This window comes from Cicer arietinum, chromosome 6 (genome assembly GCF_000331145.2).
Source record: "Cicer arietinum cultivar CDC Frontier isolate Library 1 chromosome 6, Cicar.CDCFrontier_v2.0, whole genome shotgun sequence".
Classification (NCBI taxonomy): domain Eukaryota; kingdom Viridiplantae; phylum Streptophyta; class Magnoliopsida; order Fabales; family Fabaceae; genus Cicer; species Cicer arietinum.
This window is the reverse complement of record NC_021165.2, coordinates 35,557,801-35,573,363: the sequence shown is the minus strand read 5'-3', so window position 1 is coordinate 35,573,363 and position 15,563 is coordinate 35,557,801. Positions and strand designations below refer to the sequence as shown.

Below are 15,563 nucleotides of genomic sequence, written 5' to 3'. Positions count from 1 at the left end.
TTTATACTAGTTACCACAATTGCTTGTTCGATAACAAGTCGACATAACTTTATGTAAAACCCAATTATCAAGTGTCTAATATTCAATTTTGCTTTCGACGTCACTACTATTTTGGTCAAAAATATCTTTCAAACAAAGACATCAAAACATAAAATAAATATATTTTCCTTCATCAATAAAATAAAATAAATATACTTTAAGCAATGCTAAGGCGTGTAAGTGTTACCAAGGAGACTAATGTTTATTTAAAATTTCACCTACAAATGACATCACCAACTTTAAGTAGATATTTATTTTTTTGTCAAAAGGGGAGTATGTTATTAATTTCTAAACTGAAAAAAAATTATACATTTAAAATGGATTACAAAATATAATTATTTAGAATATAATTTCATTTAATTTAAAAGTCTCTAACATATATTAAAATATTATCGTTGAAATCTTTTCGTAAAATATTCAATTTTTTAAATACTTTTTTAGTTCTCGTTACTACACTTAAGAGAGTAAGTTAATGTGTTAATTCATATCAAAAACTCATTTATAAACAAAATTACCTACTTTTATTATAAGATGATAGTTAAATTGAATGTATTTATTTTTTTCGATTTCAGATAACAGATAAATATATTTACTAATATAACTCTAAATATATAATGATTATCTTTCCATAACATTAATGAAATAATTTAAGGTCATTTTTAAAAATATAACATTTAATATTAATAAATTAATTGATATTTAATTATATTTGAGTTCATTAATATAAACACTTTTTTAAGAATTAAAAATATAAATATGTTTTTGCTTCTTATAATTGAGATCAAAAGTAATATAAATTAAATTCTAAGAAATTAATTTTTATTTTTGTCGGTTTTTAGCTAAATCGACAATAACTATGCAGTTTTTTGTAAAAAAGACTTTATAGTGCATTATTTCACTTGTGAGAATAAGTAATACTATAAACGTTATTATTAAAAGAGTATGATATATTTTATCACTATTAAATTTTCAGATAAATTTAAGTAATTAATTGAACTTAAAATAATTTATAAAATTTAATTAAAAATAAATTATTAAGAAGAACTTGAATTCCAACTTTAATTGAGACAATTTAGTGTTTTATTTTTTGACTAAGTAAACATGCACGCTTAAAACTCACTTTTCCTATCAAGATTAAATTAATTAATTTTACAGAATGAAGATATTTCAAAAGTAAAGACCGCAAGAGATGTCATGTTAAGTGTGAACAAACAAACGTCGTTAAAGGTTTCATTTTATTCACCATTGAACAAGCAGTTTCGGTCAGGCTGCCCGAAATCGCGGTGGGCAGGTTCAAACTCCAACGCTCACGCTCCAATCCAATACTTAACCGTCTCTTTACTTCCTCAATCACACCAACTAACTTACCAAACAGCCGTGAAAGGCGGCGCGTGAGGAAGTTTCCGGCCACCTCTCTTTCACGTTCTGTTGGTTGAGAGGAAATGGGTCAGAATCAATCAAGTTGTGTGGTGAAGAAGAAAGAGAATAGTGTGTTTTCTTCTGCTGTTGCTAATGGTGAGTTGGAGATAGTTGAAGCTATGGTTTATCAAGATGTTGGTGTTTTGGAGAATTCTGTTGGTCGTGCTAGGTTGTCTCCGCTTCATTTAGCAGCTGCCAATGGTCGGATCGAGGTTGTTCAATTCAATCTTGTTCCTCCTCACTTTTTTTTCTTTTTTCTTTTTCTTTATTAGATGAAAAAATATCTATATAGCATCGCCACCTTATATTGAAGATGTGTCTGGTATTTCACGGATGTTGTTAGACACTAGACACTTTTTAATACGAAGTGGTAGTGCTATATAAGCACAACACCGAAGAAATATAAGATAGATTTGATAGCCGGGGTGGCGGAGTTAGGAAGGAGTGAGTGATGAAAGAGTCATGTGTTCAATAATATATTAACAATATTAACAATCTTAATTACAAAAAAATAGACACGACATTGATACATCTAGTTATAATTAATCACTTTTATTTTTTCAAATTATTGCGTAAGCTTAGAAAAGCATCTTGTTTAGTTTCATTTAGTGGTTTAAATATTTGTGGTAATTGGTTTGATATTGAATTGAAACTTTTGTGACTAAATTTTAGCTCAGTTGAGTTTTTTAAGGTAAAATAAGTATTTTTGTTTTGTAATTTACAAAAGAAAATGAATTTATAGAATTTAGGTGTTTATTTATGAAGAAGTTAAATTAGATAGCTTGTGAAGAAATTGAGTTGACTAAAACTAATTCTGGTCATTGTTGGATGATTTCAAATTTTGTTTTCAAGTGTTGGTTTAAAAGTTTATTCAAATTGGCTGTAAATGGTTTAGAGTTAGAAACTATTTGAATTGTTCCGTGTCTTCCAAAATGAAATTTGAGTAAAAAGTTGTTTTTGTATTGGGTTGAACATTTTATACTAAATTTTACATCAAATTTATTTTCTGAGTAAAAAATCAATCTTCTAAAATAATTCTAAAATAATTTCTATTCAAAATTACGTTTGACTCAAATACACACTGGTTTAGAGTTTATTGGTTTAGGGATCTCTTGAATGTAAGAGTCTGATGAAGTTGAGTTAAGGTGTGTAAGGTAATTCCAACTTATTCATGAAGCTATTATTTAAAAGAGTCCTAGTCATTGTTTGATATTTCAAATTTTCTTTGATTTGTTGAGTACTTTACTCAAAATGGCTCTAAGTTGTGTTTAGAGTTGAAGCTTTTTGTTACAAATGATTCATGCAACTTCATTTGTCCTCTCCTGCATCTCATATAGTTTTTCTCTGTCGTGGATAGGTGCTTTCCATGTTATTGGACCGGAATGTCAAAGTTGATGTCTTGAATCGCCATAAACAGGTGTGTGTTTTTGTCTATGTCAGTGTTTCCGATTTTGCATATGATTTTCTAGTTGAAAACACCTTTGTAATAATTTATGCACTTTCTTGGACTTAACTAACTTGGCTGTTCTATTCTGATTCTTGTGTTCTTTTCGGATATCTAGACACCATTAATGTTGGCTGTGATGCATGGAAAGACTGGTTGCATGGAAAAACTTATTCAAGCTGGAGCTAATGTATGTTAATGTTATGCTTCCTTCTTTTACTTTTATATGCTGAAGTTCAATGTATTTATGTGGAAAAACTTAGTTTGAGAAAAAGGTAAAAAGGAACAAAAATTTAAAAAAAATATATAGGCTTATATACAGTTTTGGTTCTCATACACAATTTCTGCTCCTTCTATTTCTAAATCCACGATTTTGGTCCTCCAACTTTTGAAATGTCTGACTTTTTCCACACCTATGTATTTTGAAGATGTGACAGCTAAGATGTTTATGTAGCAACTGAGTTGCTGATGTGACACTGTTTAGTAGGATTTTGACTTAAAAATCAAATACCATGTTATCATAATGTACCATGTATATCACCAACAACCAAATGTGGTGATAGACACTGTCTAGGTAGATTCTAACTGAACTACTCATTTGTATGTTATCAACTTAGTTGTCAGATTAGTATCTCACTAATTAAATCATCAAAGTTCAATCCACGATGCATAGGTGGAAAAGTTGTTAGATATTTTGAACAGTAGAAGACCAAAATTGTGGATATAGAAATTGAATGACCAAAATCCTGAATGAGACAAAATAGCAGAACCAAATCTGTATTTAAGCCATATATGTGTGTGTGTTGAATTGGGGATGATTGTGGTGTGATCATTGGAAACTCAATCAGAGGATTGATATTTCATGTTCTTGTAATGTTTCAGATATTGATGTTTGATACCATTCGTCGAAGAACCTGCTTGCACTATGCTGCTTATTATGGCCATGTAGATTGCCTAAAGGCTATTCTTTCAGCTGCTCATTCCACACCTGTTGCAGATTCTTGGTTAGATTCTCTTTCATGGTCCCCATCCATGGATGCAAGCTAGCACAGGCAAATATGAATGGTACTAATTCCAAATTGTTCAATGATTTTGTCAGGGGATTTTCTAGATTTGTGAATATAAGAGATGGAAACGGTGCTACACCACTCCACCTTGCTGCTCGTCATAGACGGCTTGAATGTCTTCATTCCCTTTTAGACAACGGGGCTCTTGTTTGCGCTTCAACCGGTGGATACGGGTAATAATTGTCTTATAAGTTATGTTACTCTTATTTGATAAAAATTGGTGGTTTTTTCCATAGAACTGAACTGATGAAAGCAAATTCTGCAGATTCCCTGGGAGCACACCGCTACATATGGCTGCCCGTGGTGGTTCTGTTGACTGTGTCCGGATGTTGCTTGCTTGGGGAGCAGATAGGCTTCAATTAGATTCTTCCGGGTAAGTGATTATATGTTTAGCTCTTCATGAAACTAACTTAATGATGTAATTATAGATTCAAGATCGTAGGCCATATGTGTAAATTACCATAAGAAACTAGGAAGGTTTCATGATTAATTACCATAAATGGTTTATCGATTTCATTTCACACGAAGAACAAGAAAGAAAAATTAACTGACAAGCTTCACTGTTAGATTTGAGATTTGACTTGTGGGTTAAGAAATTACTTTTTGGAACCTCTATTTGGTATTTCATACTTCAAAATTGAATTTTTGAATCGATTAGCTGAAAAAAAAAAAGAAAAAATGCAAAATTATGGTTTTACTCTTAGTGCTTACCATCCAAATTATGCATAAAAAGCTCTTCAAATAATAATTTTGAAAAAAATGTCTTTTGACTGTTTATTGGTCAAATATTTTACTTAAGACTAACGATAGGCTACATTTTAGAAGCTTTTGTGTTTCACTGTTTTTGCGATGGTATGATATTCACACCTCAAAAGTATAAGTAGTTGTCATCGCGTAACCAAATGCATACCAAGTACAGAGAGATTTTCTTCATCTCTTTTCTTTCCTTTGCACAATTTAACTCTTGCATAAATGATTCGTTGCAGGAGAATACCATTCACAGTTGCTCTGAAGCACAAGCATAGAGCATGTGCTGCCCTGCTTGATCCTTCATCGGCTGCACCGCTTGTTTGGCCATCGCCGCTAAAGTTTATCGGCGAGCTCAATCAGGAAGCCAAGGCCTTACTGGAGAATGCGTTACTAGAAGCTAATAGGGAGAGAGAAAAGACCCTACTAAAGAAGACTGACACACCTCGATCTCCTCTACATTCTGATAGCAAATATGATGATATTGTCTCAGATTCTGAGGTACAAAGTCTACCTTTCTTGACTGCTTTAAGCCTCTAAGTTTTATTATAATACTTTGATGGAAAATTCTAACATGGACTAGTTTTAAAAAATGTTTAAAACTTCAACGATCATAGACGTCGTCTCTTAAAAGTAAATGTTAACGGCCATCTTTATTTTTATTACTGAGATAGTGACTTAAATGATACTGATTTTATAAAAATAAGACAAACAAATATGTATCTCGTGTTTAATTGACATCAATTAGGTCACTATCTTATACATAAAAATGATGAGGATCACGAGCTATTACTTATGAAAAGTATCATTGATCGTCCTTAAAATTTACGATCATTTTTAAGTACGGGTCCATGGTGGACCACTTATAAAGGTAGTTCACCGTAGAACTCACCTACATTGATTAGTTAAATATTATAATTTTCTTTAGATCTAGATAATTACCATTGGAAACATGAAAATTAGACATTGCTGCATAAATTCAAATGAAATGCATCATTAACCTTCTTAGTTCTTCCGATAATATATTATGATTGTTAGATGTCAAACCATTCTACACTTTCATCCAACAATTTAAACTTTTGAGGTAGTTACGTCACGGCATAGTATTAAAGACTCTTTGATCAAGTCATCTAGATTATGATCCCAGTTGACCTTATTATTTTAAATAAGTTAAATTTTAGCACAAGGTAGGATGAGCTTGTAGATTGTCATAGTTTCAAGCTCAAAACACTTTTTATGTGGGAGGAGAAATATTTGGGGGTTTGTCAGGATTGACTTATTTGAACTTATCTACTGACACAAGCACTTGTGAGACTGTTTGGGAGAGCTTATAAAAACAACTTATGACATGTCCATAATCTGTTTTCAGCTTATTTTCATAACAACTTGACTTTATTTGATCTATTATTATAAAATAGTTCATACATAAGCACTTATATGATAAATGTTTATGCTATAAACGCTTTATTATATTGTTTTATCGAAATAGGGCCTTGGTATAAAACCATTCATGCACTTCACTCAAGCAAGAATTTTTTTTTGGATAATTGGTTCATGACAATATTGATGCTTGAGCCTAATTGATTGTTTTCCGTAAAATTACAAGTTACTTATTTGCCAGCTATATTTCTCCTCATATAGGAAAGCAATATGGAATTATGCTGTATATGCTTTGACCAAGTCTGCACAATTGAGGTTAGACCTTGTGGTCATCAAATGTGTGCTCATTGTACCCTCGCGCTATGCTGTCTCAAGAAGCCTGATCCTGCAACCGGTTGCACCACTGGACCATTTTGTCCATTTTGCCGAGGTGCCATTCTTCAGTTAATCGTTGCCAAGATCAAGACTAGTAGTGATACAGAAGAAGTGGAATCCAGTCCAACAACAAAACCGAAGAAGTCAAGAAGATCAAATTTCAGCGAAGGGAGCAGCAGCTTCAAGAGTTTATCAGCCATGGGCTCGTTTGGAAGGATTGCTGGCCGCAATTCAGGAAAGATTGACACTGAAAAGCAATGAGGGATTTGTTAAGTCTTGATGATTTCTGTTGGTGGTTTCTTTGACATATGAATGGTGATTTTACACGTGCTGTGGAATATCTACCTATAGTAGCATATTATTTGAGCTCATTTTTTCCATTGTCCGAAGGATTGTTAAGATCATGCAAGACAATAGATGAAATAGATTCTTATATGGTCAGTTTGATTCTTTGTAATCCGATTATCGGTTGAACTTTCGGCATACATTTTTATTTTTATTTCACGAAATATATGAAGTGTAAGTATGCATGAGATGAAGGTATTTTTCCTTGGTGCTTGAGTATGATCAACATATACAGATATGTAGTCAACTCAGGGACATGAGCTGTATCCATGCGTCTCTTGGATGTATTATGGGTTTCGCGTCATCCAAGCTGTGAGCGTCTTGACTTTATTCAACTCAACGATTCGGTGATTTGTTTGGATTCGTTCATTCTCAACCTACTTTTCAGGCCATGATTCATTTGCAACCCGGAACATGTCAATTTATTCAACTGAAGATTTTGTATTTCAAAGTTAAGTGGTTAGTCTCTCTCATTCTGTGTATTCTCAATCTTGTTTCTTAGTTATTGCACAGGTTATAACTGTGGCTGTGTAATGATAGGTATATATTGTAATTTGTAAAGCTTCAAATATATTATTTGGGGCATTCATTTATCCCTTTGAGTTGGAAAATGAGTTGGAAAATATATTGTGTTTCATATTCACTTTTAATATTTTGATTATATATGTTCTAATATATGTTGAAAAATAAAATTGGTATAGAATGTAGTGTAAAATAGAACATTCCAACTAGAAAATTAGGCTTTATTTAGATAAAAAACTTAATTAATTGCTTATGTATAAGCTATTTCTATAACTAGAGATATAATGAAGTCAAATTATTTTCATATAAGCCACAAGCAATTTTTATAAGCTATCTTGGAGAGCTTATAGATATGTCATACGTCGTTTTTATGAGCTAAAATAAAATAAGTCAATCCAAACAATCCCTTAGTAACCAATTATGAGAACACAGTTAGATTATGAAGTAACAACTAAGTAACTAATATGAGTGATTAAGTGTCACCACTTTTTGAATCATCCACACAAACAAGAAAGTGGTATTGTTGTTCCATATCCATTATTTTGCTGCAATGCTCTATTTGCCTCTCTTCCACTATCTTCACTCAATGAAGCTGGTGAATTAAGAGCAGCTTGACCGACCGCCAAGAACCGGCGAGTTCGATTCTTGAACTGGCAACAAAACATTATGTCCATGAATGAATGCACATTGATTCCTTCTGTAAGTACTTGCAGCTCTTCTCTCTGCAACAAGGTACTGACCAAGAGAAGGAACATCATTCACACTCACTGCATCAGTAGTTAACTTTGTACATAGTGAGAAGAACAACCAATGCTTCAGCTTGTGATTCTTTTTGTGTTCCTTTGAGGGTTCCATATCTCTTATTCTTGTTGATCTCCTTGACAGTTCTAAGAAACTAGAAGTACCTAAGAGGTTGCCAAGTGTGATGCTCTTGTCATGGAAGACTGATCCTGTCGACTAAACCAAGGTATATATATATATATATGAAGTTAGAAAAATGGCACATAATAACTGCTTTGAACATGTATGATCTAATCTAACGTAAATTTTCAATTGAAATCAGCATTTTTCTATAACTATATTAGAATGACTCAAAATAAAAAAATCAAGTGAGAATGATATTCATATAATGGTTCCTAATTGAATTGCTTTAGAATACTAACGGTTTCGCCTTTTTCATACTTTTGAATATTGTTTTCTACTCATTGAAAATATTTTTCAAGAATGTTGAGGACTATGGATCCTCTCCTATCTCCTCGGTTTTGAACTAAAGGTCAACTATTAGATTAATCCAACAGTTTGAAGTATACTAGGCGGTTGGATTAATTTAACGGCCTGTAAAATACCGATATAGAAGAGGATCTGGGCTTCCCTATTAGTAGAAGACTAAAATTTGAATGCAACATTATTTCTCAATTGGGTTCTAAATCAATGAAAGAATAAAGTAAAATCAATGTCAATTTCTGTCAAAGCATGCCATGGTTGTTTAAGTCATGCTATGGACCCCATGTCATATGGAATTGTAAAGAAAGTGACAGGAAGATGAAGACAGATTTGCTTTATGAGCATGTTCATTACATGAAATTTCCTTTTTCTATTCAGTTCTTGTTTGGTCTCCTTCAAAAGCTTCATCTTCATTAGACAAATTATCACAAAGTACGTAGTCAAAAGTCATAGTAAAACCAATAGGAAAGGGCAAAGTATCTCAAATTTAAAATGGGGACCATACCCTTTTTTTTATTTTTACTATTGCTATTAGGATTTAATTTTTTATACACTATCATAACATTTTTTACACATGCATTATATCAAATCTTACCATGGAGATATTTGTAAATATGTTTTATAAATTAACATATCAAAGTTGCATCATAGTGTAATTTGTTTAGATCCATATGTAAATAAAATAAATTATACTGTCACTTGGTTATGTACATTATTGTTGTAAAAATGCAAAAGGAATAACCATCAAAGAATAAGGATATAAATTTTTTATTTTCTTATCCTCATTTATGTTACATTTCTTTTTACAATATTTTTCTCATCTCTCTTCTTTTTCTGCTGTATCATCACATGCCATATATAGTTACTTTTTCTTTTTACAGATAAACACAGAGGAGCTATCATTACACATTTGTTAAAAAAATTCTGCTACAATAAAATTACTAACCTCTGTATCAAGATATGAGGAAGAATCAGTTGAATGAATGGAAGAACTAGTGAACATTGTGTTGAAGGATATTGATCCAGAGAAATCATTGTTTCTTACAAACCCAATTCTTGCATTCAATAATCCCAGCCCCAAAGGCCAACCTTCTTCCTGTTTCAACCCCAAAACCATGCAAAGTCTATATAAAAAATAATCACACAAAAAAAAAAAGAATACCAAAACCAGAATATGATAGACTAATTCAAGAAAATCCATTTCATGAAACATGATGATACAGACAATATTTTAAATCGCAATCGCATTGCCATTCTAAATGTTGCACACATACATAAAAAATCATAATATTGCAGTTACAATTACCGTTGTAAATCATGTTTTAAAATCCTAAATGAAAAGTTATAAATTGCAGCAACATGCGTGTTATATATAGCATGTAGCTACAAAACTAACACAATATCAAAAATTTTTGTCATCTCAAAACTGATTGTAACTAAAGTCAATTTTATGTTTTTTTTCGTTTTCTATAAGCAAATGCTAGTGGTTAGTTTGTTAGAAGAGAAAAAATTTGTTAGCAGCAAATATCAAACTCTGAACCTCCTTTTCAATATTCTTTCAGCGTCCAAATCCATAATCAAATTTGTCATTGGAACTAAAATTTAAAACCTTGAATTGATGTAAGCATTGCAATTACACCTTGATTGTGTATGTGATGTGAAAAATAAAAAGAAGAGATAAGGAAGTTAAAGATTATACCTGTTGAGCCATTACTGGATTTTGAGGGAATGAATGACAAAGGAAAAATTGAAGACTAGGAAGAATTCAGATAAGTTACTACATAGAAGAAAAAAAACAAAAAGAATAATGTTATGTAAGGATAGTATTGTATCCTCTGACTAAGGTAACACTAAATTGAACAAAATGCACAAAGGAACAAAATAAAGGAAGTTGTGGTACATAAATGACAAAATGGTAGAATAGATATGGACATGAGAGATAAAGAGAGGGACAGAATAGGGTATATACCTGCCAACAAATATTTAACTGTTTCTGAAAGTCAAACAGGTGTATGCACAACTGTTTTTAAATAATGCATGTTTTGTAAATTAAATATATAATTGACATTTTTTGTTTGACTATACTCTTAGAATATTTATGTTCTTTGAATTGAAAAATTATAATTTAGTAAAATAATTAATAATAAAATTAAGAGTATTATTTTTGTGTAAATTAAGTATCGTCTCCACAGACAAAATCAAGAATGTTCGGCGGGAGGAACTAAAAATTAAAAAAAAGAATAAAAATGATTGACGCTAAAGATTAAAGAGAGAAATAGAATACACTTATATTTTTTATTGTAAACTTTTTTTTCTTATAACTAGAAGAATTTGTGAAAAAATTAAACTAAAAAATGAAAATAATTTTTTTTCTCTCATTTTTGTTTACCTAATGTTTTTCTTATATTTTGTCTCTCTAAACGAACAATGGAGAGGTAATATGAAAAGTCAAAGTTGAAACCAAATTTGCAATATTAAGCCATAATCTTGTTCTCCTTTTTGCTTGATTCCGATACTAGTATATTTTTTCTTTTATTTATTAAAACTTGAATTGATTAATTAAAAAAAAAGAATAAAAATGATTGACGCTAAAGATTAAAGAGAGAAATAGAATACACTTATATTTTTTATTGTAAACTTTTTTTCTTATAACTAGAAGAATTTGTGAAAAAATTAAACTAAAAAATGAAAATAATTTTTTTTCTCTCATTTTTTGTTTACCTAATGTTTTTCTTATATTTTGTCTCTCTAAACGAACAATGAAGAGAGGTAATATGAAAAGTCAAAGTTGAAACCAAATTTGCAATATTAAGCCATAATCTTGTTCTCCTTTTTGCTTGATTCCGATACTAGTATATTTTTTCTTTTATTTATTAAAACCTGAATTGATTAATTAGTCCAAATAAAAGAAGGTTCACATGACCCAAAATCAATAAATTTCTATGTGCAATAAAAGGTGATGAAATAATAAAAGCCTCAAATCAATAAGTTATTTATGTTACTATTATGCCTACTAGAGTTATAATCTACAGGGCAGCAGGGGCAGGACCACTTGAAAAGAATATTTTGGTATAAATGTATCAATTAAATAATTTCTTAATTTATTTATATGAAAAATTATCAAAGATATGAAATGGATAATGTACCAGTTAAATAAAGCACACAGTGATAGACTGCTGAGGATGGGCCAGTAGAAGAATTCATTGCAACTAAACTAAGGACACTTGAAAAAATTATCTTAAGATGTTTGGGTATATTTTATAAATAATATATAATCTCAAATCAATTATCTTATACTTACAGAGTCTCAAATCAATTATCTTATTGTAAAGTGATATATAGATTAACTCTTAAGAATATAAGGTAAGATGAGAGAAAATATTTGGTCTTTTTATTATGAAAATTTTAAATGACATTTATCTTTGTCAATATCATATTTAAATTCTCTAAAATATTTAGTTTTTTTATTATAAAAATTTTAAATGGCATTTATCTTTGTGAGTATCAAACTTGAATTCTCTAAATTATTTAGTCAATTACATTTGTTGGGTGTGACTCGAGTAAAGTTATAAAAATTAGGTTGAAAAAAATACAAATTTTGAAGATAACGCGACCAATGTCAGTATTAAGTACTATTGTTATACTTTAAAAGTATTATTTTAGACAAATAAAATAAAAAACACTTTTTTTATTTTATCATTAGCTTGCATAATTAGCAGAGTGGTAATATGTGTGTGTATTTTTCTTAGAGAAATTAGTTCAATCCCTACTTGAGTAAATGTCTCGCTTATTATGTAAGTACCTATATTTTTCTATTACTCTCTTGCACTTAAAAATTATGTTGGCCTCACCTTAAAATTTACTTTTGGCCAAGATACATGTTAAAGTTAAATTTGAACCCTACATTAGTGATCGTACAATCACAATGTACCATATGTTATTGAATTTGGTAAATATTAATTTGTTATGGATGTGTATGTAATAATGTAATATTAACTATTAATTTTATTGGAAAAAACTATTAATTTATTTATCATCAAGTTATTTTATGTTTGAACTCTACATGTTTTTAAATAACTTTTACACTAAAATTTAGTTGCTCACTTCGAGTCCCACATGTTCTTATGTGCTACACACTCTCAAATTAACAGAAAGTAGAGCGAGTAATCATCGATTTATTAAGATTTATCATTTGGGTAAGATGGATATACACCACAAGTGTAAATTAGTTTTATACTAACGTTCAATAAAAGTAAGGTATATGATAACGATTTTTAAAAAGTAGTTATTAAATATGCATACATGACAAGATGATGGATTTATATTGGACAAGGGTATAAAACTATTTTATACCGTCGGTTCATAATCATTAAACTCTTATCGTTTATGGAAAGATTGCTAACATTTCTCCTATAGAATTGGCTTGTAGTGATCCATTGTGTTTTTGGACTCTAGGTATTTTCTTGGAGAGGTTTCTCATCCCCCATTGTTGTTAAGAGCCCCCAAACTTTCAAAAGTACCCTATATGATAGCTAGAATTTTGTTTATTAAATTCTCTCTTTCATACTTTCGGTCAGTAAGTTACTAGATTCACGCATCCGATAACTAACCTTACATAAATCATGTCAACTTTTTATCATACACTTCTTATTCAACACTTAAATTCCAATCCTTATACTACTTTCAAATCTATGTTCAAATGCACTAGCTCATCCATCCATTGGCTCCATCAAACACTATTTGGCTCATTACAAAGGTAATGTAGCTCTATAACCCTCTTCATTGTCATTTTGTTCGTTAAGTTTTTATTAAAAAAATTGTATTGCAATGTATTGGATTGTGCGATTTAGTCATATGTTTTTAAAACCTTACAAATGACTAGATTCACGCATCCGATTGTTAGTTTTTAAAACATTTACCACTATCAGATTCAATTATCCGGTAATATTTTTTTGCATACTAGAAAGGTTTGTTATATGCCAATGGATTTTAATTTGGTTTAAATGTTTGTAATTAGTTACAGTTGAACTTTTAATTAAATCAAAACATGAGTTTGCACTTGATTTGAAAGCTTAGATTGAAAGGTTTTAATATTAATAGTTGATTAATTCAAATGTGATGTTTTAGCATGGATTTGAGGAATAAAATATGAATTGAGTAGGATTTAAGAGTATTATAGGTTTATATTGTGTTTCAATTGAAGATAGAGTGAATGACGGAAAAGAGGCATTATGCCCTTACGAAGGAACCTACTAAATTCTGAGTTGCGGTATCCGGTAAAATAGCGAACTAGATAGTGTGATTCGGTAAAGGGTATTTTGAAAATTTTAAGAGGCTTGTGAGAACAGTTAGGGATGAGCAACTTGCTTTTTCTAGTGTCGCATTGTTGACCCAATATTTTAATCCTTGTATTGCGGTTGTTTCGGCCCACAACTTTTGGGTTTGGCCCAATCCTTTCATGCTATTTCTACCCCCCATACAGTAGTAGCCAAAACCCCCTTAAACCTTGTTTATAAATAAACCATCATTTATTGATACAACTCTAGTTCATTGGCACTTGCTAAATGATAACTTTTGTAAGATATTTAACATATATAAAATTACAACTCTTGTCATTATCAAATTTAAGTTTAGTTATATTTTTAATTCCTCTGGTTTAAATATTATGCGATTTTAACCCCTAAAACATATTTGAGCAAGCTTAATGTCTCAATTTTAAAAATTATGTAAATACGGTTCTAGAGTTAGTTTTCTTTTATAAATGCTATAAGTTGTCATTTTTTAATTAAAATATTTGGAATTCGGCAGTGAATTCTATATATAAAATAAATTTAAAATAAGAATTTGATAAAGAATTTGAAGAAATCTTTTAGAATGTGAGATTAGGATTTTAAGAAAAAAAATTGAGACTATTTATTTTGACTTGAGTTTGATATATAACTGATGAGTTTTAAGTGAAATAATTTTTCAATCAATTTATTTTATTTGTAATTTTTTAGTACATAATAAAAATTTGTGAGTTTTAAAGTAAATCTAAATGGAAACATAATCTATATTAAGGATAAAAATGTAATTAAATTTAAATTTTATTATGATTACTGTTAATAATGATAAATATAGAAAAAAGAAAGATGAAGATAGGAGGAAGACAAAGAACCCACTAGAATTTAATAAACTAAAATGAACAACAAATTTAATGTGATACAGTTATAATAAATATATATATAAAAAAAATACCTTTAACATATAGTAATATTATATGATAGTTACGACCGCATTTGGCTATGTTGGCGGGTGAAATTCACAATTGAAGAGCAAATTGCATTGTGGATTTTAAAATAAAATTGTTTCTTTTTTATTTTAAAGGAAGAAATGTTTTTTCACTCCCAAGTGATAGTAAAATAACTTCTCCTCATTATTTAGCATGTTTGCCTCTCTCGTTTCAAAACTAACTAATCCCTTATTTTAAAATCCAACTTTTTTTAACAATATTGGTTACTAATTAATTAGGGGATATCACTTTTTTAGATGATAAATATTAGCAAATTAATTGTTAAATTGTTAGTATTATGTTGTAGTGGAACTATTAAACTTAAGACATTTTTTTTTGAGATATCAAGTTTGAATACCGACTAAGATGTCAAACCTAACAATATCGATATTTGTCAGTTGAGTTAAAATTTAAAAACAAACCTAAAATATTTTATTACTATATTGGTTAACTATCTCACCTTAACTATGAAATTATCTTATATCTCTCGTAGGGGACATTACTAGTGCCAAAGAACGAATCTCTAAACCACTTTCAATGTATCAACACTGAACTACACATTCGAAGATATTTTAAAATATAATTTAATTTAGTTTTTATATTTAAATATAAAATTGAGTTAATAATTAAAGTAGATAAATTAAAAAGTAAAATTATATAAAAAATCGCATGTTTGATCACTGCTTTCAACAAAATACTATCAATATTGTTATATATATATATATATATA

At 29.8% G+C, this 15,563-nt stretch overlaps 2 protein-coding genes across 2 annotated transcripts; one reads left to right on the top strand and one right to left on the bottom strand.

The window, feature by feature from the left end:
- Nucleotides 1-1,233: 1,233 nt before the first annotated feature.
- On the top strand, nt 1,234-7,466 carry LOC101496789 (E3 ubiquitin-protein ligase XB3-like). Its single transcript, XM_004506541.4, has 8 exons — nt 1,234-1,670; nt 2,816-2,875; nt 3,021-3,092; nt 3,785-3,906; nt 4,002-4,142; nt 4,235-4,342; nt 4,956-5,217; nt 6,358-7,466. Exons 1-8 carry the CDS (start codon nt 1,482-1,484, stop codon nt 6,730-6,732), a joined length of 1,329 nt encoding a protein of 442 aa, XP_004506598.1. The 5' UTR covers nt 1,234-1,481; the 3' UTR covers nt 6,733-7,466.
- A 154-nt stretch (nt 7,467-7,620) lies between these two features.
- On the bottom strand, nt 7,621-10,455 carry LOC101497107 (uncharacterized). The gene is made up of 3 exons (XM_004506542.4): nt 10,262-10,455; nt 9,509-9,658; nt 7,621-8,295 (listed from the first exon to the last, which is right to left on the bottom strand). The coding sequence occupies exons 1-3, from the start codon at nt 10,271-10,273 to the stop codon at nt 7,939-7,941; spliced, it is 519 nt and encodes a 172-aa protein (XP_004506599.1). The 5' UTR covers nt 10,274-10,455; the 3' UTR covers nt 7,621-7,938.
- Nucleotides 10,456-15,563: the final 5,108 nt, after the last annotated feature.